Source organism: Pan troglodytes, chromosome 7 (assembly GCF_028858775.2).
Source record: "Pan troglodytes isolate AG18354 chromosome 7, NHGRI_mPanTro3-v2.0_pri, whole genome shotgun sequence".
NCBI lineage: Eukaryota > Metazoa > Chordata > Mammalia > Primates > Hominidae > Pan > Pan troglodytes.
In genome coordinates, this window is record NC_072405.2 from 109,924,393 (window position 1) to 109,951,850 (window position 27,458).

Consider the following 27,458-nt stretch of genomic DNA (forward strand, 5'->3'; position numbering starts at 1 on the left):
CTTGCAAATTCAAATTCATCTGTGAAGTGTTTGGTATGACATCATACAGAAATGTAGGAATGTGCCCACTTGATCCCATTTTAAAAGTTTTTTTAACCATAGGATTCCTTAACTTTGAAATGCAATTTTTTTTTAATTTAATGAGAGCTGACACGTGAGAAGAAGAACTGGAAATGGTGCAGATTTTTCTAATTAACTCAGGGTTATTTGCAAAAACATTTGAGCTCTCTGGTATTTTTTTCATTGTTCTTTCACGGATTTTTGAGCCACTGTCATTGTAGCCATGAAATGACATTTAAATGACAACAAAGAACAAAAATGCCACATTGGGAAAACATTCCCAAGTCATTTATGTTTTATTATAAATTAATGCTTAGCATGTCACATTCATCATATAATTTAAATAACATGGTTATATCAAACACAAGACAATGAATGCAATTTCACATTTCTTTTAGTGTAGTATATATGGTGTCTATATTTGAAATGCATGGCCACTGGTCTTTTTCTCCTAATAGAATCACTTCTTTAGTCTCACCCTGTTTAACTCATTCATTAATTTACCTGTCTAGTTGTCAGTGTTTCTGATTTCATTCTGGCTTCTGATTGGTTTCATCTCTGGTTTTATTTGATTTTGATTTTAAAAATCTGTTGACTTGAACTGGTTATAATCCTGTTTTGAATACAGTTTTCTCCTTATATTGTATGGATTAATGTAACTATTTTATAGGTTACAATGATTTTCATTTCTACTTTAAAATAATTCCTAAACATCCTTAAATGATTGCATTTCCACAAACCTTTCTGATTTGAATGAATATTTGTACTTAAATGCTATAAAATAGTAAAAGAGTTCTTAGGTACAGTAACACAGCATTCAAATAGGTTTGTTATATGAATATAAAGTAGAAATTTTAAGTTGTTTACCCCCAAATGGATGTATTTTTTGAGTGCTTTTGCCTTTCTTGGTTAACCCTGCTTTTATGTTATTACTGAATTTATTACTCAGTGGGGATTAACTCAGACATATCTGAAGGTAACTGATTCAGGAGGATTGAGATACCTGGAAAAGATTAATCAAATAGTGTCTCGATTTTTCTGGAGTAGAAAATGAGGAATAAATAATGTGATTTTTTAATCTTTAAAATTTTTTTCAATTGCAAATTTCAAATGGATTTTTGGTTACCTATTTCAAGCTTTATTGAGGTATAATTGACAAAAATTACAAACATTTAAGGTGTACAATGTGGTGTTTTGATAAATGTGTCATTGAGAAATGGTTACCATATTCAAGCTAATTAATATATTTATCACCTCACATAGTTACAACTTTTTATTTGTGGTGAGAACCCATAAGATCTCCTCTTTTACCAAGCTGTAAGTATATAATACAGTTGTATTTATTAATTTTAGTCATAACGCTGTAGATTAGATCTCCAGAGCTTATACATCCTGCAAAACTGAAACTTTGTACCCATTCACCAACCTCTCCATATTGTCCCTTCCCCTAGCCCCTGGCAACAAACATTCTAATGTCTCCTTTTATAAGTTTGACATTTTTACATTCCACATATAAGTGAAATCATGCAGTTTTTGTCTATTTCTGTTTGGTTTATTTCATTTAGCATAATATCTTCAAGTTCATCCATGTTGTCTCAAATGGCAGGATTTCAATCTTTTTAAGGAGTGAATGCTATTCTATTGTAAATATCTACCACATTTTCATCCTCTGTTCATCCACTGATGAATACTTAGGTTGATTCTACATCTTGACTATTATGAATTGTGCTGCAGTAAACATAGGAGTGCAAATATATCTCTTCGGCACACTGGTTTCATTTCCTTTGGATCTATACCCATTAGTGGGATTACTGGATCATATGGTAGTTATATTTTTAATTGATTGAGGAATCTCCATATTGTTTTCCATAATGGCTGTACCAATCTATATTCCCACCAACAATGTGCAAGGATTTCCTTTTCTCCACATCCTTGCCAACACTTGTTATGTTTTGTCTTTTTGATAATAGCCATTCTAGCAGGAATGATGTGGTCTTTCATGATTTTGATTTGTATTTCTCTGATGGTTAGTTATATTGAGCCCTTTTTCATATACCTGTTGGCCATTTGTATGTCCTCTTTTGGGAAATGTCTATTTAGGTCTTTTTCCTATTTTTAAAATTTGGTTCTTTGTCTTCTTGCTATTGTGTTGTTTGAATTTCTCATATATTTTAGACATTAACCTCTTATATAGTTTACAAATATTTTCTCCCATTCTGTAGGTTATCTCTTCATACTATTGGTTGTTTTCTTTGCTAGGCAGAAGCTTTTTAGCTTGTTGTAATCCTATTTTTGCTTTTGTTGCTGGTGCTTTTCAGATAATATCCAGAAAATCACCGTCCAGACCAATATCATAGAGCTTTTCCCCTGTGTTTTCTTCTAGTAGTTTCGTAGTTTTTGGTCTTACTACATTTAAGTCTTCAATCTATTTTGAAGCTTTTGGGTTTGTTTGTTTGTGTTTTTTGATTTTTGAGTGACGGAGTCTCACTCTGTTACCTAGGCTGGAGTGCGGTGGTGTGATCATGGCTCACTGCATCCTCTAACTCCTAGTGTCAAGGGATCCTCCTGCCTCAGCCCCCCAAGTTTAGTTGACTTTTGTACATAGTGAGAGATAAGGATCTACTTTCATTCTTCTGCATGGGCTAGCTAGCTTTCCCAACAGCATTTATTGAAGAGACCATCCTTTCCCCATTTTGTGTTCTTGACACCTTTGTTGAGAACTAATTAGCTAATACATGGATTTCTTTCTGGGTTCTCTATTCTGTTCCATTGGTTTGTGTGCCTATTTTTATGCCAGTACTATACTGTTTTGGTTATAGTTTTATAGTATATTTTTTGAAGTCAGATAGTGTGATGCTTCTAGCTTTGTTCCTTTTGCTCAAGATTGCTTTGGCTATTCAGGGTCTTTTATGGTTCCACATAAATTTCAGGATTGCTTTTTCTATTTCTGTGAAGAATGTTTTTGATACTTTGATAGCAGTTTCATTGAATCTGTAGATCAATAGCATGGGCACATCAATAGCATGAGTAGGATGGACATTTTAATAATATTAATTCTTCCAGTTCATGAACACAGGATATCTTTCCATTGATCACCGTTTTATAGTTTTCAGTGTACAGATTTTTCACATCCTTGGTTAAATGTATTCCTAAGTATTTAATAATTTTTTTAGCTATTATGAAATGAGATTGTTTTCTTAGTTTCTTCTTCAGATAGCTCTCTGTTAGTGTATAGAAATGCTATAGGTTTTTGTATGCTGATTTTTAATCACGTAAATTCACTGAATTCTAACAGTTTTTAGAATGTATTAATTCTAACAGTTTTCTGGTCAAGTTTTTAAGGTTTTCTATATATAAGAAAACCTTAAATGTTATAAGGTTATCTGTGGAGACAATTTAAATTCACCTTTTCCTATTTGGATTCCTTTTATTTCTTTCTCTTACCTAATTGCTTTGTCTAGGATTTCCAATACTATGTGGAATAAGAGTGGTGAGAATGGCCATTCTTGTAGGGTTCTAGATTTTAGAGAAAAAGCTTTCAACTTTTCCCTGTTCAATATGATGTGACCTGTGAATTTGTCACATATGGCCTTTATTGTGTTGTGGTATGTTCCTTCTATACCTAATTTTTTGAGAGTTCTTATCACGAAGGGATTTTGAATTTTGTCAAATGCTTTTTCTGCACCTGTTGAAATGATCATATGGTTTTTGTCCTACATTCTGTTAATGTGATGTATCACATTTATTGATCTGCATATGTTGATCATACCTGTGATGACACCCGCTTGAACACGAGTAGATTTTTAATGTATTTTAAATTCCGTCTACTACTATTTTGTTGAGGGTTTTTACATCTATGTTCATCCTGGATATTGGCCTGAAGTTTTCTTTTTTTAGCATGTCTTTGTCTGGTTTTCATATCAGGCTAATACTGGCTTATAGAATAAATTTGGAAATATTTCCCTCTCTTCAGTTTTTTGGAAGAGTTTGAGAAGAATTGGTGGTATTAGATATTTAAGTACTGAGTAGAATTCAGTGGTGAAGTCATTGGACCCTGGGCATTTTTTTGATGGGAGATTTTTTATTACTGATTCTATCTCCATACTCATTATTGGTTTGTTCAGGTTTTCTGTTTCTTCATTATCTATTCTTGGTACATTGTATGTGTCCTGGAATTTATCCATTAGGTTATTCAATTTGTTGGCATATAATTGTTCATGTTATTCCCTAAGGATTCTTTGTATCAGTTGTAATGTCTCCTTTTTCATCTCTGATTTTATTTATTTGAGTCTTCTCTTTTTTGTTCTTAGTCTAGCTAAAGGTCTGCCTGTTTTTTCAAAAGACTGGTTCTTTGTTTCTCTGATCTTTTCTATTATTTTTGTAGTCTCTATTTCATTTATTTCTGCTCTGATCTTTATTTTATTTCCCGCCTTCTACTAATTTGGGGCTTTGTTTGTTCTTGTTTTTCTAGTTCCTTGTGTTGTAATGTGAGATTGTTTATTTTAGCCCTTTCTTCATTTATACTGTAGGTATTTACTGCTGGAAAATTCCCCTCTTAGAACTGCTTTTGCTATATCCTTTAGGTTTAGGTATATGGTGTTTCCATTTCATTTGTCTCAAGAAATTTTTAAATTTTTCTTTTAATTTCTTCATTGATTCATTGATCATTCAGGAGCATGTTATTTAATTTCCATAAACTTGTGAATTTTCTGAAATTCTTCCTGTTATTGGTTGCTAGTTTTATACCATTGTTTTCAGAAAAGATACTTACTATGATTGCAGTCTTCTCAAATTTGTTAAGACTTGTGATCTGTCTTGGAGGATGTTCCATGTGCAATTAAGCAGAATGTGAATTCTGCAGCTTTTGGATGGAACATTCTGTATATGTTTGTCAGGTTCAAATGTTCTAGATTGCAGTTTAAGTCTGATGTTTCTTGTTTAATTTTCTGTCTGGATGATCTACCCATTGCTGAAAGTAAAGTGTTAAAGTCCTCCACTATTATTAAATTGCAGTCTATCTCTCCCTTTAGATCTAGTAATATTTGCTTTATATATTTAGATGCTGCAGTGTTAGGTACCTATATACTACAATGTTATGCCGTCTTGCTGAACTAACGCCTTTGTCATTATATAGGACTTGCATTATCTCTTTTTACAGTTTTCACTTAAAGTATGATATAAGTATAGCTACTTTTACTATTTTTGGGTTTCCATTTGCACGGAATATCTTTTTTCATTCCTTCACTTTTAACCTATGTGTGTTCTTATAAGTGAATTGAGTCTCTTGTAAGCAGCATATAGTTGGGTGTGTTTTTATAATCTATTAATTTGCTCTTTCTTTTCATTGGTGAACGTAAGCCATTTACATTCAAGGTAGTTATTGAAAGGTAAGGATGAAGTACTGCCATTTTGTCAATTGTCTTCTGGTTGTCTTATGGACTCTTTGTTTCTTCCTCTCGCTGTCTTTCTTTGTGGTTAAGTAAGTTTTCTCTATTGGTATATTTTGATTTCTTGCTTTTTAATTTTTTGTGTATCTGCATGGTTATCATGAGGCATATCAAAAAAATCTTATAACAGGTTATTTTAAGCTAATAACAATTTATCTTTGATCATGTACACAAAAAACCTCTACTCTTATACTCCACTACCTCCCTCCACATTTTGAATGTTATTTAAAAATTTACATATTTGTATATTGTATATTCCTTAACAAATTAGTGTCATTAATATTTTTATCTTTGAACCTTTACACTAAAGATATAATTTACACACCACCATTACAATATTGGAATAGTCTGCATTTGATGGTATATTTTTACCAGTGAGTTTTATACTTTCAGATGTTGTTGCGTTATTATCATCCTTTTCTTTCAGCTTGAAAAAAACTCCTTAGCATTTATTGTAATGCAGGTCTGGTGGTGATTAACTCCCTCAGCTTTTGTTTGTCCAGGAAAGTTTTTATCTCTCTTTCATTAAAGGGCAGCTTTGCTAGATACAGTATTCTTGGTTTGCAGGTTAGTTAATTAGTTTGTTTTCCAGCTCTTTGAATATATCATCCCACTCTCCTCTGGCCTGTAAGATTTCTTCTCTGTTGAGAAGTGTGCTGCTCAGTGTATTAGAATATCCTTCTATATTCTTTGCTTCTTTCTTCTTGCTGCTTTCAGGATCCTGTCTTTGTCTTTGATCTTTGATAGTTTGATTGTAATATGTCTTTGGGTAATCTTATTTGGATTGAATCTGATTGAAGACCTTTGAGCTTCTTATACCTGAATATTTATATATTTCTCCAGGTTTGGAAAGGGTTCTGCTGTTCTTTATTTACATATGCTTTCTACCCCTTTATCTATCTCTATTCTCTCTTGAATACCAGTGACCAAGAATTTACCCTTTTGATGCTGTCCCATGAATCCTGTAAGCTTTCTTCGTTCCTTTACTGTGTATTTTTTGCCTGTATATTTTCAAATAATCTGCCTTTGAGTTCATAGATTGTTTCTTCTGCTTGATCAATTCTGCTGTTGATATTCTCTTTTTTATCTTTCATTTAGCTCATTGTATTTTTCAGCTGTGGGATTTCTGGGGGTTTTTCAAATTATTCTTTCAATCTCTTAAATTTCTCATTCTGGTCATTTATTGTTTTTCTTATGTTGTTGAATTGTTTATCTGTTTTCCTGAGGCTTATTGAGTTTCCTTAAAGCAATTATTTTGAATTATTTGTCAAGCAGTTCATATATCTCTATTTTTCATGGGTCAGTCACTAGCACTCTATTTTGTTTGGTGATGTCATGTTTCTAGTTTTGTTTTTTTTTTATTCTTGTGGTCATGCATCAATGTCTGGATATTGAAGAAGTAGGTTCTTATTCCAGTCTTTGCAGTCTGGCTTTGTCTGAGAATGCCCTTCAACAGTAAGCCTGTCTAGAACTTTTTGGTCATGTTGTCTGGCATTGTCCCTAAGTCCATGATTGCCACAGCCATCAAAGCTCTAGAGGGCACCCTACACCCAGGCCTGCCACACCAGCCCAACACCAGGATGGAGTCCCATGGCCACCAAGGTTGGCACAGTGCTGGGGCATACTCAAAGCCCATGGCCATTCAGGTTTGTCTGAAACCAAAGGCCTTGTAGACAGCTGGTAGTGATTCAGGCCAGTGATCAAGTCTATTTCATAGGGGCTATGGGATCCTGCCTAGCACTGGGACAGGTCAAGAGGCTCAGTACCTGGGTACTGACCTAAATAAGGGGCTACAAGAGTCTGCCTGATGCTAGATTTTACTATGGCAGGCCCAGTGGTGGAGACCAAGACAAAGTCTTACATTCACTTCCTTCTAGTTCCCCCAAGCAGACGGTGTCTCTCTGAATTTGCTACTTGGGGATAGGGGAGAGTTGACACAGAGAATGTCCTTCCTACTCTCTTAAGTACATATTTTCATATTATTATGATATAACAAGGTACTGTGATTGCTCACCTCATTTCTTTAGCTCTTGTGAAGGTATTTTCTTGTGTGAATAGTTGTTCAACATGATGTTGCTATGAGGGGATGATCGCTGAAGAGTCCTATTCCACCATCTTGCTCCACCCTCATAATATGATTTTTAAATGCAAGAAGATTCAAAGCAAAATAAAATATTTTAAGAAGCTAATTTTGGGCTGGGTGCAGAGGCTCACACCTGTAATCCCAGCACTTTGGGAGGCTGCCGTGGGTGGATCACCTGAGGTCAGGAGTTCAAGACCAGCCTGGCCAACATGGCAAAACCACATCTCTACTAAAATGGACGTGATGGTGCATGCCTGTAATACCAGCTACTTGGGAGGCTAAGGCAGGAGAATCGCTTGAACCCAGGAGGCAGAAGGTGCAATGAGCCGAGATCGTGTCATTGCACTTCAGCCTGGGCAACAAGAACGAAACTCCATCTCAAAAAAGAAAAAAAGAAGCAGCTAATTTTAATAATTTATTTCTGTTCATCTTACCCAAAATATCATTTTTAAATCATATTTAATCCTCTGCCCCTTCTCTCTTGCCAGAAATTGGGCTAAGGCCTATACCTTAATCATGAGAGTCCTGCCTCTATCTTAATTCAATTTTACAGCCATGCTAGCAAGCTATCTTCTACATTTAAGAAATGTAAACTAGTTAATGAAACTGTAAGGACCTTGACTTTTACATTTCCTGAATTTTATGGGTTCCAATTTCCAGTGTCAGTGCTATATTATCATAGTTTGTTTTCTCTGTGATTTATCAAAATGAAACAGTAAACTTGATGTCAGAATGTCAACTAGGGAATGGACCAATAATTTTAAAATAGGGAAAAGCCTTTCATTATTTCAACTTTTATTTTTCAACTATAACTTTTATTTTAGGAAGAAATGAGAAAAATTACCTAGCTGAAAATGGTGCCCTCAAGGGTTTACACCTCTGAACTACTTGGCCAAGTAATAGACCTCAAAAAGTCACAGAGGCTGGTTGTGCAGTTGGCAGGGAGGTAGGGGGCCAGTACTAGGTCTCATGCAGAGAAGTCAGTAGAGTCGCAGTCATTTAGATTTTTTTTTAATTTCTTCATGTAGCCTAATTCTGTTAGAATTATTTCTTCTACAGAAAAGAGTGAGAGTAATTGGGAAATGTCTTCCTAGGAACATGGAGTAAGCCAAGTTAGAAGAGATAAAGAACATTTTCTGGCTTATCCTAACTCTAACTTTCCAACTTTCTGCCTGCAGTTTTTTTCCTTACTCTCCAGCCCCATGCCTTTCCATTGACACAGTCTTGAGCCTTCCTTTCTTATCCCTGTACAGTAGTCTCTTTTATGCCAACAACTCCCAAATGCAGCTCTTTTGACTTAATATCTAACTCTAAGACTATTTCTACATATGGGTATTAGGTATACTTTGTTATTTAAACATGTTCACAGTAAATTAAGCCATTTTCTCTCTTCTCTCTCCTTGCTCACTTCTTCCTTTATCATAGTCTTCAAACTTTTTTTTACAACTGCTGATGATAGGAAAAATTTTCTGGTCATGTCCTCTCACAATTTACTACCATCTTCAGGCCATTCTTATTTTTATTTCAAGTTCTTCTACTTTTTTCTTTGAAATAGTCCTCAATTATGCCTGCTACTTCTCTGGTGTAGGCTTAATCCTTGATTACTTCCTCATTCTGTTTACTGGTAGCACTAACTTCAGATTCTCTTATTTACTCAATAATGCTGTCTTCTATGCCCTTACTAGATTTGCCTCCCCTGCCAAATTTATTTGAATCTTAACTACCCCCTTCCTCAGTTGATCCAGTCAAAACTCTCCTCCGCCCCCAACCCTCTGTGCACCTGTTCACTGTATTTCTTACATATAAATTGCTTATTTGGCTTAATCTGATTCTGTTTTTTTTTTAAGAAAAACTGTTTTGCAAGAGGTTTTGTATTGCTCTATCAGGAGGCATATAATGTCCAAGGGTCTCTCTTTTTGTGATGCTAGCACCCATTGGTGCTCAATGCCTACATTTATTGGAGGTTGTAAATAGTAATATTCTAATTCTAGCATTCCTTTTCCATATGTTAGCTGGCATACTTCTTTGAAGAGAAACATTCCCCAACCTACTATTTGAGTATTCAGTAGTATTGCTCATTCAAAAAAGCAGGATAAATGCTTAATTCTTTCCCTTTATTTACCCCTTTTCAAAAATGAGTTCATTCTCTAGCATATTCCAATGGTGGCCAGTTAGTTGATGTTGTTTGATATTATTTTGAACTCATTATTTTTAATAATTCTCAAGTTGTCTCACCATTGGCAGTGAGAATCTCTATAAACTGGCTTCTCTATGTTTTAAACCTTGCTGTTTTCTTAGTCTGGAATTCTTACACCCTTTTTCTTTGCCCACTCTAATTCTCAGCTGCCATTAGGTTAGCCTAAGTCTTGTTTTCTTCTGGAATAGTTTCCCTTTCATTTCCATTCATGCTGATCTCTCCTTTTTCATAAGCAGATTAGTAATACCATTTTCACTAAATTTATCTCAAAACCACATTTGGCTGTTTCTAAAAATCATATGTGTCATCAAGGATGAGTATATGCCATCATTGAAATAGTAAAACAAACAAAGGATGACATAGGCACCAAAAAAGATACAAAATTGTTGGAGTAGTGGAATATAGTTATCCCTTATGGTTATTACTAAGAGGGAGGGAAACTTATTTTGATGAGTTTAGTTCAGTACATTTACTTTAGAAATTGGTGCAATTACCCTATAATTAGAACTTTTGTGTTGTGATTTGGGGAGGATTATGAAATTTAGAAAGTCAATGTTTGATCATAAAAATACGTTTCTGAGTAATTTTGCTAGTAGTGATGATGTCCAGATCCCAGTGATAAGTATCATGAACTGCTGCTGACTTATTCAGGTCAAGAACCTTTCATTTCATGTCTCTGAGCTTCCTCATAGCACATAAGACAGCATGTAGCCTGTTCCACTTTGTATACCATCATTAATTAAAGCACACGTCTGCCATCACTGAGGTCTTTACACTTCACACCTTCAATGAAAGCACATTGATCTCATTGTCATGGACAGCTTTCCAGGTTTTCTAGCTCTTATACCTGTGAATACTCCGTCTCCCTTGTCCACTGTCATCATGAATACCTTTACTTGAACACTATAACAAAAACCTGAATTTCAATTGCTGAATAAGAGAAAAAATATTATGACCTAGTAATAATTTTTTACCAGAGTTATTATAATACATAAGGTCAGCCTTGATTATGGGTTTGTTAGTTCTGTGTTTTGCATTTACTAAGATGGTGAATAAAAACATCATTTCTGTGTCTGTACATAGCCACCCGTGTATGCACTGAATGTTTTCTTGTAAGTCTTGCTTGTCTAAAAAATTTTTTATCTTTTGCAAATAAAATTCCACAGGAAGAAACACTTAACAAAGAAGTTTTCTTTCATAAATGTTATGATTTGAGTATAACAAGCCATATTGAATTCATTGGGTTTTTGGTAATAGATTTCATAATACATCATAAATGTAAGTAATATGATGACTAATGGGTCAAGTAAAGTTGGAACATTTTAAATGAGAAAAGAGCTGGAACAGTTCTCAGGAAACTTTTCCAGTTGATGTTTGGTCCCCCACAAGGTGTGCATTAACATAAACTTATGGGAATCACCTCTGGGGCTTGAATTCCCTCTCTGATTTCATTATTACAATGTGATACTTTTCCTTTCACTATTAAGTCATCCTCTAAGATGATAGGAGCATAAAATAAGTATAATTTATTTGCATTTGTCTAATCTTTTAACTCAATAGTCATTCCATCATTCTGTTTCCTGGTAGCTGTTCAGAAAGTTTTGAATGGTAATTAGGATCTAATAATTGGCAGGCATGGGTTTACTTAAAGATACAGAATATGTTCTGAAAATGGTGAGAAATTAGATCTGGCAGAGACATAGATGACTCAGCTGGGAGATTCTCTATTACTGCATATTCCTAAAATCAAAACTTTGAAAATAATCCATTTATTAAAGTTCAATGAGGATTATAACACAATTCTAAACTCTTAAACATAAGTATCTGATAATAATTGGAATAAAATTTATAGTAACAGTCTGTGCCTGGTTCCCTATCCAGTTATATTTCCAGTTCCTGTAAAACATTATTCTTTATAGCTCCCCCTGTGTCTCTGTTGAATAAAACTGTCCTAGTCCATTTCTTTAATGTTGTATCTTAATGATCAGATTAATATTTTTATCAATTTTTTAAAAGTATCAAAAAGCAAAATGTGGCTTGCTCAATTTTTACTTTTATTTTTTAAGTTAAAAAATACCAGACACTATTTTTGCATATTTTTTTCTATTTGTAAAAATAATCTTCCTGTCATTATCAGACTGAAAATATTTGCAATGAAGACTAATTTTCTACCAAAAAACTGGCTAGATCAAGGATGTGAAAGTTCAGAGAAACATGTTGATGTACTTTATACAACAATAAACAGTGCTGTTTCACTTGTGATGGTTCTCATTCTGGTGTGTGCCTCCTGTCTTTTGGTGGACCTGGTACTTTTGAAAGGAATACCTGGTATTACAATATAGCCTAATTTCAACTCTGCTTTTTTGGTTCTTGGCCTATCATCTTTTCCAACTTGCCCAACTGGGACTGCCCTAGCCACTCTGTTCACACATTGCACAGAATATGTTTTGCAAGAAATGTGGCTCAGCGCTGTCTCTATGTGGTTCAGTCCCTCCAGGCTGAAGGACTTTGTGGCCTACTAACGTACGTCTTGTACAGAGGTTGCACTGTATGCCCTGTATGGAAACAAATACACAAAAAACATTTGAAAAGTGAATTACTTAAATGTCTTAAATAACAATTTGTTTCTTATTAAACCTTAACAGAATCATGTGAGTCTAGGAGTTTGAGTCTGCAGTGAGCTAGGATAGTGCCACCACACTCCAGCCTAGGCAACAGACCAAGACCCTGTCTTGAAAAATAAATAAATAAGTTAACATAGCAACTGTTTGGGAATACATATAGCTCTGCTAGATTTTCAAACGTTCTAAAAACTTTCATCAGCTGCTGCTCAGTGACTGAGAGGTTGCATTTGTAATCCTAAATTACTAAATTTAAGGTAATCAAAAGAATTAAATTTTGATACATAAATAACACTTTTGACATAACCTTATAGGAAAGATAGATCAAGTGACCAAGTGTCCAAATAAGTAACTCTCCCTTACCAATCCACTGGTCTGTGAAAGGGTCGTCCAGAAACCAGCACCACAAAAAGTTAACATTAAAAATTCACTGTTCAAATTCACAAAACAAAATAAATCTATAAAAGATTTAAATAATTAAACTTTTCAAATGATGTTTTTTAAATCAGCCTGCAGCATTTTTATGCTGCTGAAGTTATTAAAGTTTAAAATCACACTGAGACTTTTGGGACAAACTATGAGAGACAGAGATCCAAGATTGCTTCAGATTTTTCCTAAAATATTTAGTGCTGTCCAAGCATGGTGGCTCACACTTTAATCCCAGCAGTTTGGGAGGCCAAGACGGGTGGATTGCTTGAGACCAGGAGTTTGAGACCAACCTAACCAACATGGCAAAACCCCATTCTACTAAAGATACAAAAAAATTAGCCAGGCATGGTGGTGCATGCATGTAATCCCAGCTTCTGAGATTTAAAAATTAGGCTATCTAAAAATTAGATTATTTTCTCATTGCTGAGTTATAATACTTTTTTATATTTTTTTGATACAAGTCTTTTGTCAGATAAGTAATTTGCAGATATTTTCTCCCAGTACATAGCTTCTCTTTTCATTCTCTTAACACTACCCTTTACAGAGGAAAAGTTTTTAATCTGATGAAGACCAACTTATAAATTTTTAAAATATGCCTTTTTGGTATCATGTATAAGAGACTCAGTACAGAGTCTCTCTGTACTGAGCTGCCTGGAGCTGGGGCTAGGGAAGGTAACATCAGCATTGTGGTGGCCACTGTGCTGAGTCATACCTGAAGCCAGCACAGCACTGGGCCTCACCCAAGGCCCGTGATAACCCCTGCCTGGCTATCCGCCTGTGTTCACTCAAGGTCCTAGGGCTCTATAACCTGCCAGGCTTGTGTCCCTCCCTATAGGACACTGAAATTTCTCCAGTCCCAGGTACATCCAGAGATGCTGTCCAGGAGCCAGGGCCTGGAGTCAGAAACCTTAGGAATCTACTTGGTGCTCCATTCTACTGAGAATGAGCTGACACCCAAGCCACAACTCTAGGACTTGAAGATTTTCTCCTATGTTTTCTTCTTTGAAGACTTTCTAATTTTACATTTTATATTTAAATCCAGGATTCATTTTGAGTTAATTTTTATATACAGTATGAAGTTGAGTTGAGTTTAAGGTACTTTTTTTTGTATACAGATATTCAACACCATCTGTAAACTACCTTTCTCCATTGAACTGTCTTTGCACCTATTTTAAAAATCAACTAATAATTCTTTGGACCCTATTTCTGGACTCTGTTCTGTTCCACTGAGGTACATATACCCTCTCCAAAACTATACTGTCTTGATCTTAATAGCTGATAGTAAGTCTTAAAATCAGGTAGTTTGAGTCCTCCAATGTTGTTATTCTTTCTCAAAAATGTTTTGGTTATTCTTGTTCCTTTGCTTTACTTTGTAAATTTTAGAATCAGCTTTTCTATATTTAAAATAAATATTTCTGGGATTATTATTGGAATTCTGTGAAATCTACAGATCTAGGAGAAACTGATATATTTACTATGTTGTCTGCCTTCGAATTCATGAATATGGTATGTGTATGGTATGTCTCTCTATTTATGTTGGTCTTTTAAAATTTATTATCAGCATTTTGTAGTTTTCAGCATACAGATCCTATGACCATTTGATTAGATTTATACCTGTGTTCCTTTTATTTGGATATGTTATAAATACTATCTTTTATTTTAAGGCTTTTTTGTTTTCCACCTGCATATTGTTAGTTTATAGAAACTCAATTGATTTTTGTGTGATGATCTTGTATTCTAAAACTTTGCCAAACTCACTTATTAATTCTGGGAGCTTTTCCGTAGATTCTTATTGGGTTTTCTACATGGACAATTACGTCATCTGCAAATGGGCATTGTTTTCTTTGTTATTTATGCCCTTTTATCTTGCCTTGTTGCACTGTCTATGATTTCCAATACTATGTTGAGTATGAATAATAAGAAGGGACATCCTTGCCTTGTTTCTGTTCTTAGGGGGAAAGCATTCATTTCTTCATAATTATGATGTTAGCTGTAGGCTTTTCATATATAGCCTTCATCAGGTTAAGTTTCCCTCTACCGATAGTTTGCCTAGAGTTATTATAAATGGATATTGAATTTTTCAAAAATGTTTTCTGCATCAATTGATAGTATCTTTGTTATTGTTGTAAACTGTTAATATTTTTACATTGATTGATCAAGGCTTATAGTCCTAGGACAACCCCTGTTTTAGTTGTGGTACATCATTAGTTCTGTATGCTGATGGATTTGATTTGCTACATTTTTTGAGGATTTTTATGTCTCTTCTTGAGGAATATCCATGTATATTGTTTTTTATACTTTCTCCATCTACTTTTTGTATCGGTAATGATGGTCTCATAAAATGAATTAAGAAGTATTCTCTCCTCTTCTATTTCCTGGAGGACAGGGGAATGAAGAAAAGAAAGAAGGAAAACAATAGATTTCCCTAGTCCCTCTGAGCATTAAGAGACTCCTTCACACTCCTTGAAGCCAGAAATAGAGGGCTTCTCCTTGTACTCTCTCTATCTCCACATGATATCCACTTCTGGGCTTTGGGCTGCCATTAGTCTAGGATAAGGGGGTAGGGGAGGAAAAATTAGAAACTCATCACCATTTTGGTAGTATTTTGAATTCTAGTCTTCTTCCTTAGTCTACCTGTTACCATATACTTTTCAGAATTCTCAAATAGCTGCTCTGTGTAGGTTTTATAGCTGGTTTATTGCCAGATTTTGTAACTGCATTCAGTGGAAGAGACAGGTTCCATCATTCCTAGAACTCTGAAATAATTTTTAAAAAGAAGGAGTAGGCAACTAACATCATTAGATGTTTATTTGGTTTTTGGGTTTTTTGTTTGTTTGTTTTTTGTTTTGAGACAGAGTCTTGCTCTGTCGCCCAGGCTGGAGGGCAGTGGCACGATCTTGGCTTACTGCAACCTTCACCTCCCAGGTTCAAGCAGTTCTCTGCCTCAGCCTCCCAAGTAGCTGGGATTACAGGCACCTGCCACCAACCTGGCTAATTTTTTGTATTTTTAGTAGAGATGGGGTTTCCCCATCTTGGCCAGGCTGGTCTTGAACTCCTGACCTTGTGATCCACCCACCTTGGCCTACCAAAGTGCTGGGATTACAGGTGAGCCACCGCGCCTGGCCCCATTAGATGTTTTTAAGGTATATTAGATATTTTTCCTTTCAGGGAAGAGATAAACAAAACTTCAATAAATATACCTAGGTCTTGAAACTTCATTTTAATTGCTTTTGAAACTGGAAATGCCATGTGGGCAATGTGCATATGGAATTTGTATTAGTTTTCTATTGATGCATAACAAATTACGACAAATTTAGCAACACAAATTTATCATCTCACAATTCTAACCATCTCACTGGTTAGAAGTCTAGGTGAGTTCAGCTGGTTCTCTGTTCGGGGTCTCACAAAGCCAAAATCAGACTGTCAGTTGGCCTGGGTTCTAATCTGGGGGCTCCTGGAAAGAATCTACTTTCAAACTTATTCCAATTATTCACATAATCTAGTTCCTTGTGGCTTTAATATTGAGGTCTCCAGTTCCTTATTAGCTGTTGTCCAAGGGTTGCCTTAAGCCCTAGGGACCACCCATTCATTCTCATTGTCTCCTCTGATTGTGTATTTTCAAACTCACTAATTCTTTCTTCAGCTTGATCAATTCTGCTGTTAAGAGACTCTGATGCATTCTTCAGTATATCAGTTGCATTTTTCAACTCCAGAATTTTTGCTTATTTTAAATTATTTCAATCTCTTTGTTACATTTATCTGACAGGATTCTGAATTCCTTCTCTGCATTGTTTTGAATTTTGCTGAGTTTCCTCAAAAGAACTATTTTGAATTCTCTGTCTGAAAGAAAGGTCACATATCTCTATCTCTCCAGGATTAGTCTCTGGTACCTTAGTTTGTTTGGTGAGGTCATGTTTTCCTGGATGGTTTTCATGCTTGTGGATGTTCATCAGTGTCTGGGCATTGGATAGTTAGGTATTTATTATAGTCTTCATGGTCTGGGCTTGTTTGTACCTGTCTTTCTTAGGAAGGCTTTCCAGGTATACGAAGAGACTTGGGTGTTGTGATCTAAGTTTTTGTCACTGCAGCCATATCTGCATTAGGGGGCACCCAAAGCCCAGTAACTGTGTGGCTCTTGCAGACTCACAGTGGTGCCACCTTGATGGTCTTGGATAAGATCCAGAAGAATTCTTTGGATTACCAGGCAGAGACTCTTGTTTTCTTCCCTTGCTTTCTCCCAAACAAATAGAGTCTCTCTGTACTGAGCTGCCTGGAGCTGGGGCTAGGGAAGGTAACACAAGCACTGTGGCCACCACAATGCTGGTGGCCACTGTGCTGAGTCATACCTGAAGCCAACACAGCACTGGGCCTCACCCAAGGCTCATGATAACCCCTGCCTGGCTATCCGCCTGTGTTCACTCAAGGTCCTAGGGCTCTATAACCTGCCAGGCTTGTGTCCTTCCCTACAGGGCAGTGAAATTTCTCTTGTCCCAGGTACATCCAGAGATGCTGTCCAGGAGCCAGGGCCTGGAGTCAGAAACCTTAGGAGTCTACTTGGTGCTCCATTCTACTGAGAATGAGCTGGCACCCAAGCCACACACAAGAAAAAGTCCTTCCCACTCCTCCCTCCGCTTTCCACAAGCAGTGGAGTCTCTCCCCATGGCCACCACCATCCCAGGCCTGCAGCGAGTGCTACTTGGCTACCACAGATGTTCCCACAAGGTCCAAGGGCTCTTCAGTCAACTTGTGGTGAATGCTGCCAGGCCTGAGACTCTCCTCAAGGCAATGAGCTCCCCTCTGGCCCAGGGCAGCCCAGAAATGAAATGCCATCCAAGAACCAAGGCCTGGAATTGGGAATCCCAAGAACCAACTTGGTGCTCTTTCCCACTGTGGGCTAGCTGGTACCTAAGCTGCAAGACAAACTACCCTTCACTTTTCTGTCTCCTTTTCTCAAGCAGGAATCCCTCCCTATAGCCATCACAGCTGGGATTGTGCTGGGTCACAGCTCAAACCAGCATATCTTTGAGTGTCTCACCCAGGGCCCATGGTGAGTATTGCCTGGGTGCTGCTGCTAATTATTTAAGGCCTAATGGCTCTTCAGTCAGCAGGTGATGAATCCTGCAAGAACTGGGTCCTTCTCATCAAGGCACGGTTCCCTTCTGGCCCAAGGTGTGTCTACAAATGTCATTTGGGAGCTAGGGACTGGAATGGAGGCCTCAGGACTCTGCCTGGTGCCTTATCCTGCTGTGGCTGAGCTGGTATCCAAGCTGCAAGACAAAGTCCCCTTTACTCTCCCTCTCCTCTCCCAGAGCTGCGAGCTGTGCTGCCTGGATTGGAGGAGGGGTGGCACAAGCACTCCCTTAGCTGCCCCATCTGATGTCTGACTGGATTGCATGCCCCCCAAGTTCACTGGCTCCTAGCCCAGCACAGAACCAGGACTTACCCCAGAATTGCAGTTCTTGTGGCCTAGACTGCCTTTCAGGTTTATTTAGGACCCCAGAGCACTTTAGCCTGCAGTGGCAAGGCTTGCCAGAACTCAGGTTCTGCCCACAGGATGGTTCTCCTGTGGCTAGGGATGGTCTAAATACTCCCTCTGTGGGTACCTACTGAGCTCTGCCTGGTATTGATTTCCACTGTAACAGGGCAGCATGAGTTCCAATGCCAAGTCCCACAATCACTACTCTCTCCCGCCCACAAATGCACAGATTCTCTCTCTGTGCCACACAGCCACCCTTGCGGAGATGGAAGAGGGTTGGCATCCGCAGTTCAAGACTGTCTTTCCTACCGTCTTCAGTACCTCTTTCAGTGATACAAAGTTAAAAACAGGTACGGTGATTGCTTACCTGATTTTTGGTTCTTATTAAGTTCCTTTTTTTTTTACGGATAATTGTTCATTTTGGTGTTGCTGTGAGCAGGGTGATTGGTGGAGGCTTCTATCCAGCTGTCTTGCTCTGCCTCCCTCTTGGCCTAGCCTTGTGAATCAACTTCTTGGAGAAAATGCTGAAGCAATATCCCAGTGATTAAACTGGCAAAGAAAGGGTACATTAGATAAAGGGAACAATATGAACAAGGCCTAGTGATCTAACAGCATGGGTTGGGGGAAGTGGGCTCTGCAAACTCAGATATTATAAGGAAAGGCAAGAACTCTTTCTTGCTTGCTTGCTTGCTTTTTTTTTTTTTTTTTAATCTGAGGAGCTTGGTCTTTTGTTTCTTAGGTAAGGAGGAGGCAATAAAGAGTTTTAAACAGGAGTGAGCCACTCAGAATTGCATTTAAAACAAATTATTTGGAAATCACTCTGTGGAGACTAGATTAAATCTAAAGACAATTGGTCTAGACAGGGGAACCATTTAGGAGGCTTTATAATAACTGAACGATATCAAAAACATGGTGGAGGAAAATAGGGACTGGATGGAATGCTGGAGAGAAGGGGATTGGAATCAAGCAATGTTTTGGAACTAAAATTGACAGAACTTAATCAGTTTTTGGCTTGGGACCAGATAAAGAGGGAATGAAATGAGGAGTCAAAAAGTCAGATTTCTGACTAAAGCCACTTGGTGGATTATAGAACCATTAACTAAGACAGGGAATACAGCATGTCTGAGAGGAGTTAATGGATTGCTTGGATAAATTAATTTGATGAGCCTGTGAGAGTTCAGGAGAAAATGGCGACAGACTTGCATTCACTCATATTTTCTTCATTACATCATTAAACATTGTGGGGCCATAGGCTTTTGGCCCCCTAAAGGTTATCTGAAAATCACTGACATGTGGCAGATTGATTAATAGAAAAGCCATACAAATGTATGTAATGTATATACATGGGAGCCTTCAGCGTGAACATCCAGCATCCCAACAAGGTACAGAAGCTTATATATCATCTCGAGGTCACAGAAAGAATGAGGCTTGGATCCTGGTAAAACAGGTTATGGGAAGGGATAGAACAGAAATTCTATTGAGGGGCAATAAATGATTACTAGGGAGAATGACTGGATCAGAGAACAGAGAATAACTTGTAAATAGTTATCTTTGTAACTTAAATGACCTTGGGATAGTCACTATCTTGAAAAGGGGACTGTTCAGGTGTGGTTACATTTTTGGTCTTCTTTCCTGTAAAGAATAATGAGATAATAAAGAGGGGAACAAGAACAGTTGTTCTCCTTGGTGGGGCAGTTTCATCTTTATATAGATGGTGGAAATGTCTCTTCTAGTACTTGTTAATCTCTAAGAGTTTTTAATTTAAAATACTCATCACAACTGGGAACCATATTTTGAAATGAAATATTTTTACCTCCTTCAGCATTCAGTTAGTACTTCCTGTAGATCAAACAGTAGTTTAGGTATTTAGAGTATTAAAATTTAGGACAGTCCAGGAGCTCACAGTTCACTGAACTATGACAGATACCTAAGTAGGTAACTACAAAAATAATATCAATAGGTGCCTGGTAATGGCAAAATGCACAGGATATTCTGAAAGTAATGATGAGAGGCACCTCACTCATCAACAAGGTTCAAGAAGGGTGTGCTGGCCAAAGTGATCCAAAGTCTGAGTCTCAAAAAAAAAGTTAGCACTTGGCACAGTGGTGCACACCTGTAGTCCCAGCTACTTAGGAGGCTGAGGCGGGAGGATCACTTGAGCCTGGGAGTTTGAGGCCAACCTGGGCAACATAATGGGATCCAATCTATTGAAAAAAGAGAAAGACAAGTTAAGCAAGCAGCCAGAGTTATAAATAGTTTTTTTCTGTGTCCCTGGGACCACAATGGTGCCTGAGATATGAGGGTAGCAATCAGCAGCTTTAGTATTTACCTCTCTATGGATACTTTGCCAGTCTGCAGTCAGGGAAAATGGATCCCTTAGGTTCAGCAGTTGGTTTATGTGGATATTTGGGCAACCTCCTGGGTAGGTTACTAAATTGTTTCTACAGAATGAGTACTTCTGACCCTTCTTTAGTTTTCATTTTATACACCCAAGAAAAAGACAGTTTCAGGATCGAACATCTGAGTCTTCTTTCTACTTTAGCTTTGTTTTGTTTTTGTTCTAATGATCATCTGTTAAAATTGCACCTTTTTTTTATTGTTGTTAAAGGTATTATTTTCTGTGAGGTCATAGAATTTGGAAGCCCACATACAGGGATGCAGAGGCAAATGTGTGAGTCATTTTAGCCATCCAATTTATCTAAAATATTTTTCCCACCAGCCTCTTCCAGTACCCCAAATTCTACAAGTCAAAAATAAAAATAATGCCTTTCAACAAATGTTGCTGACATAACTAGATATCCACATATAAAAGAATGAAGTTGAACCCCTACCTCATACAGTATACACACAACACTAATTCAGGAAAGATCGTAGACTTACATTTAAGAGATAAAACTGTAAAACTCTTAAAAGAAGACATAGGTGTAAATCTTTGTGACTTTGGGTTAAACAATGGTTTCTTGGTATGACACCAAAAGCACAAGCAAAATAACAAACATATTGGACTTTGCAAAAATTAAACTGTTTTGTGCTGCAAAAAAGTGAAGATAATCCACAGAATGGGAGAAAATATTTGCAAATCATATCTCTGATATAATATTTGCAAAGTATATATCTGATATGATATATCTGATATTTGCAAATCATGTATCTATATATATCAAATATAATAATCTTATATTTTATATCCAAAATATAAAAAGAACTCCTACAATTCAATAATAAAAGGACAAATAACCAAATTTAAAAATGAGCAAAGGGTTTGAATAGATATTTCTCCAAGAATATATACAGTCAATAAGCACATGAAAAAATGCTGAACATCATTAGTAATTAGGGAAATACAAATCAAAATCACAATGGGATACTCCTTCACACTCACTAGGATAACTGCAGTCAAATATGTCTTAGCAGTTCCACTGCTACGTACATATTTCAGAAAATTAAAAAGCAAATTTGCACACACATATTCATAGCAGCATCATTCATCATCGCCAAAAAGTGGAAACAACCCAAATGTTTATTAACTGATAATGGATAAGCAGAATGTGATATATGCTTATGTTGTAATACTGTTCAGCCACAAAATGGAATGAAGTATTGATACATGTTTCAACATGGATGAACCTTGGAAGCATTATGCTATATGAAGGAAACCGGGTACAAAAATCACATATTATATGATTCCATTTCTATGAAATGTCCTGAATAGGCAAATCTGTAGAGACAGAAAGAAAATTAGTGGTTTCTTGGGGCTGGAGGGGAGCATGAGTGAGGAGTGACTGCTCAGTAGTATGGGATACTGTGTGTGTGTGTGTGTGTGTGTGTGTGTGTGTGTGTGTGTGTGTTGATTATGATGTTCTGGGATTAGACGGTGATGGTTGCACAACCTTGTGTATACTAAAAACAATAAATTGTATGCTATTGAAAGGTAATTTTTGTGGCATGTGAGTTATATGTCAATAAGGTGTTTTAAAAAATAATTCCTTTACATTAAGGTGTTTTTCCTGTTTAAAAACATGGGGAGAAAGGAACATTTTAGTATTGTGCACGGGTGACTCAAGTTTCTGACCCTTTCCAATGCACAACTAGCTGTAAACAAGACTCAGAGTTTTGTTAGGCCTGATAAGAAAATACAATGTCCCCACATGAAGGAAGGAACACTTACAGGGGATGGGACCCTGAGAGAGCCTGGGTATCCAGGAGCGAAGCCAAAGATCCTGACGTCTGAGGAAGGTGAGAAGGGGCCCTGCTCATGAAGATGTAGAATATTAAGTATGAGTGAATGCTGTAATCAATCATGAAGCCTTGATGAGAACTTCTGGGTAGTCCACCCAGAAGTCCAACTTCTGCTTGTCTCACCTGTGCCAACATCCTGGGGTTGAGGAGTGGAGCAAATGTTCCATTTGGCTGTTGCACTCCGGTCCACCCCGTGTACCCTTCCTTCAGAGGCGATCACCATGGCTGTTAGGCCTTGAGGCAGAAGTGCCCACGCACGGTGGCGAGAGTGCCATGGACCTCTGCCACAGTGGATTTTATGGTTGCGGGACCTCGGTGCCTTCCTGTGCACAGCTGGCACTCTTCACGCCGTGTCTCTGATGACTTGGTAGTAGAGAAGTCCCTCAAGTCCTTCAAGGACAAGAACAAGAAGCTTGAGGAAGGCGGCCCAGTGTACACCCCCACCCCGCAGAGGTGGTGGTGAATAAGTCGCTCGGGCAGAGGGAGCTGGATGAGCTGAAGCGCTACTGCCTTGGCTTCCGCCTGCTGTGGATCCATGCCAAGATCGTGGTGCTCATGCTGTGGCACATCCTTGACAGCCACACCCTGACCAGGCAGAGCGCAGGCAGTTTCTCCGGATCCGCGCCGACCTCCTCCGCTTGGTGCCGTTCCTTGTGTTCGTGGTTGTCCAGTTCATGGAATTCCTGCCGCCCGTGACCATGAAGCTCTTCCCCAGCATGCCAGCATCCACGTTTGAGACCCAGTCCATCAAGGAGGAGAGCCTGAAGGAGCTTCGGGTCAACCTGGAGCTGGCAGAGTTCCTCCAGGACACCATCGAGGAGAGGACCTTGAAGAACAAAGCAGCCAAGGGCAGTGCCACCAGACTTCTCCGTTTTCCCAGAAGATCCGGGGGATGGGGGAGAGACCCAGCAATGAGGAAATCATGCGTTTTTCCAAATTATTTGAGAATGAGCTGACCCTGGACAACCTGTCACGGCCGCAGCTGGTGGCGCCGTGCAAGCTGCTGGAGCTGCAGTCCATTGGCATCAACAACTTCTGTGGTTCCAGCTCACCATGTGACTGCGCTCCATAAAGGCCAATGATAAGCTGATTGCTGAGGAGGGGTGGACAACCTGAACGTCAAGGGGCTGCAGCCGGCGTGTGGGGAGTGAGGCATGTGGGCCCTCCGCCTCAGCTGAAGCAGTGTCTGGAGCTGCACCTGCATCAGGAGATTCCCATATCGCTACTCATCCTGTCCCAGACGTTGTACCTCCCAGAAACTCTCGCCAGCTGACCAGCTCAAGTCCATACTGCAGACTCTCCCAGAGATTGTGGCAAAGGAAGAGCAGGTGAAAGTGGCTGAGGTGGAGGGTGGGCAAGTGCACAAGGCAAAGCTGGAGGTCACGCTGCAGGAGGAGGCAGCCCTCCAGCAGGAGCACCGCAAGGAGCTGCAGAAGCGCTCGGAGTTGGAGAAGGATGTCGCGCCCGAAGGTGTGGAAGCCACCCCTCGAAGGCCAGGGGCCTAACCTCAGCCAGAAGTGCCTGATGCAGTCCTGTGGTCAGAGACCCTGAAGGACACTGCCCCCTGCTAGAGAGCTTGAAGGAGGAGGAGATAACTAAGGAGGAAATCGACATCCTCAGCGATGCCTGCTCTAAGCTGAAGGAGCAGAAGTCGCTCACCAAAGAGAAGGGGAGCTGGAGCTGCTGACGGAGGACGTGCAGGACTACAGCGAGAACATGCAAGAGATCAAGAAGGAACTCTCAAAGACTGGTAGGTGAAGAAAAATATGTGAAAGCATCTAAAGCCACCAAAAGACTGACAGAGGGTGCAGCAGATGATCGGGCAGATCGAGGGCTTGATCTCACACCTGGAGATGGACCAGGGCCTGCAAGCTGGGCCTGGCCTAGGGCGCGCCCATAGGGGAGAACGTCATCAGTGTCACTGAGCTCATCAGCACCGTGAAGCAAGTCAGGCACATTCCAGAAAGCAAGCTCACCAGCCTGGCCGCAGCACTGGATGAAGACAAGAATGGCAAGGTCAACATCAATGACCTCATCAATGTGATTGAGTTGGTGGACAAAGATGTTCATGCCTCCACCAGCCAGGTGGCCAAGATTGTAGCGACCTTGGAGAAAGAAGAGAAGATGGAGGAGAAGACTGAGAAGGAGGCCGCAGAGGTGAAGAGCTAGAGCTGCTGGCCTAGCCACCTGTCCTCCTGCTGCCCCACTGCCCTGGCGAGGGCCGTGAGAGCAATTGCTTTGAGGTGATTCTCAGTGGCTCATCTAATACATTGGCTGGAATGAATCAGAGACTTCCATAATCAAGTAAATTTTAATTTTCATCATTCCATGGATATTCACTTAGTCTGGAATCCCAGAACCCCTACACAGAATTGTATTGGATCCACACTGTGGTGTGGTGCAGCTGCTGCAGCTGCCTGACTCCAGAGGCCACTGGGCCAGGCTAGGGCAGGAAGGTGCCCCCTTGTGTGTGCCCTCCCGTCTCGGCTGCCCTGCCCCCAGGGAAGAGAATGAGGACCACACGGACTCTGCCCACACAGAGCTGTCAGCTGCGCCCACCCTCAGAAGTTCATGAGACACAGCCCAGCCTCCTCAGGGCTGAAGATGCCTCTGTTCATCTGTGAATCTTGATTTCTAGATATTGGTGTCAATAGATCTCTCTTCCTGCACACACAAAAATAATATTACATATGATTTATAACTTAATAATAATATGCCTAATAACTTTGCTAGTCCTAGCTTCATTTGGGATTATGTCTTCTGTTACATCCTCAGGCTGTCATGAAATGAGCAATTGTTAGGGTCAGGTAAGCTCAAACATTTGTTGAATGCATTCATATGTAAGACACATTGTGCTAAGCACTGGGTTTTAAAGATGTGTGACATGCTCTGTCTTAATGATGCTTATAGTCTTAATGTCTTATTAATAATAGAAATAGAAAGAGTGATTTTAGGTGAAATAAGAAGGTTAAAAACAATACAGCTAGTTTTCATGTCAGGTAAGTAAGAGACAAATAAGGACAACATGTGGTATATGGTACATATAAAATGGACTACAGATTTAAAGAAATCTCAGTCTACCAATGTTACATTGGGCAAGGTATTTGAACTTTCATCAATGCAGAGTGTAGGGAAAGGTACAGGGACTCTTCTAGTTTGCAACAGGTCATAAGGGGGAAACAAACATTTTCTGCATAAACAATTAGAGAATTGTAGGGATACTTGGATAAATATTTATTAGTAATACCATTATTTGTGTCAAACATGGTTCTGGGTAGTAAGGAAAGTCCTTTTTTTTTTTGAAGAAAGGCCAGTTTCATATAGGTAACAAACTGGAAAACCTGCTTCATTTTGCCTTGGAGTATAAGGGGCAGAGTGGAAATTGACAGCCTTGATATCCTTGTGTGGCTCTCGATGTATCAGGGCCACACATGTCACAAGGATTGGCCAGGAATGTAGGCATGTAAGTAGTCCAGGGAGAGTGCTCCTTCAAGTAACAACATGGAAAGAATCGTTAAGTGATGAGTAAGAGATATATCATGTTCAGGCATCCTAATGAGTCCATAATATGGATCTTGGGACACTTTTATGTAGGAGCTTGTCAGAGAAGTAAAGGCTTGTATTCAATAAGAAAGCTTCAATAATTGTTTTCTCTTTTTTACTTCTATAGCGGATGTCAATTTGGATATATCAAAGCCTTTGAAAGCAAACCTGAGTTTCACCAAACTGGATCAGATAAACCTTTTTTTAAAGAAGATAAAAAATGCACAGAGTTTGGCACATAGTGAAGAGACTTCAGCCATGTCCAACACCATGGTGAATAAGGATGATCTTCCAGTCTCCAAATATTACCGTGGAAAGTTGTCTAAACCCAAAATTCATGGTGATGGAGTGCAAAAGATTTCAGCTCAAGAAAACATGTGGAGAGCTGTTTCCTGCTTTCAAAAAATTTCTGTTCAAACTACTCAGATTGTGATCTCCATGGAAACTGTACCCCATACCAGCAAACCATGCCTGTTAGCATCTCTCTCAAACCTCAATGGAAGCCTTAGTGTCAAGGCAACACAAAAAGTACCTGGTAAGTCACAGAAAAGGGGAGGGGGGAGACAGAACAAGTAAGATGATTTGTTAACATCTGAAAATGCATCATTTTGAAGATTTATATTATGTAGAAGTTAAAAGTTGTAAAGGCCATTAGAGATGAGGACATTTCTGGTTTATGACCTTATTTTTAGAGATAATTTTAGAACAAATCCTTTAAGTAATGTCTAAACAGAAATGTTCCTCTCCTCTTGAGGCATGTTCTTCCAGGTATCTAAAACTGTTAATTCCTAAATTCCTTTTTACCTAAAACAGCTATAGTGGAACAACAGTATATCAAGTTTTGTGAACCATTAGAAGAGTGGTTCTCAAAGTGTGATCTCTGGACTAGCAGCATCAGCATCACCTGGGAAATTGTTACAAATGCAAATTCTCAGACCCCACCCATGACCTACTAAATGCAAAACTCTGGGCATGGAGCCCAGCAATCTGTGCTTCAACAAGCCCTATAGGTGATTCTGATGCACAGCATTAAGTCACTGGTAACCATTTACTTAAAAAAGAAAAGTTGGTGTTGTGGCAGATATGCTACACAAAGTGTAACAGAAGCCAAGGTTCAACTTTGCAAGAATGCTGTTGAGGCATTTTATCAGGCAGCAACACCTGGCAACGAAAAGCTGTGCTTCTGTGCCTAACCTAGTAAAGTGGGGTACAGACTCTGCAAAGTGACTGCCATTGATGGGAGGAGAGGTGAGAAATCAACTGGCAGTGACATCTACATTTTCCACTTCTGTTACCATGACTAAATTGTTATATACTTTTTCAAAAAGCATGGGAAGCGTGGGCAGAAGGATTGTGAGGAGGG

At 38.7% G+C, this 27,458-nt stretch overlaps 1 protein-coding gene and 1 pseudogene across 18 annotated transcripts in view; both read left to right on the plus strand.

The window, feature by feature from the left end:
- VPS13B (vacuolar protein sorting 13 homolog B) overlaps positions 1 to 27,458 on the plus strand; it is an 861,798-nt gene that overhangs the window by 657,535 nt on the left and 176,805 nt on the right. For all 18 annotated transcript variants that reach the window (XM_054657406.2, XM_063816458.1, XM_024345440.3 and 15 more), the window contains one exon: positions 26,223 to 26,630. In XM_054657406.2, coding sequence (XP_054513381.1) covers positions 26,223 to 26,630 — 408 coding nt within the window. The remainder of the gene's footprint in view (positions 1 to 26,222; positions 26,631 to 27,458) is intronic.
- LOC104007700 (mitochondrial proton/calcium exchanger protein-like) lies at positions 22,462 to 24,813 on the plus strand (annotated as a pseudogene).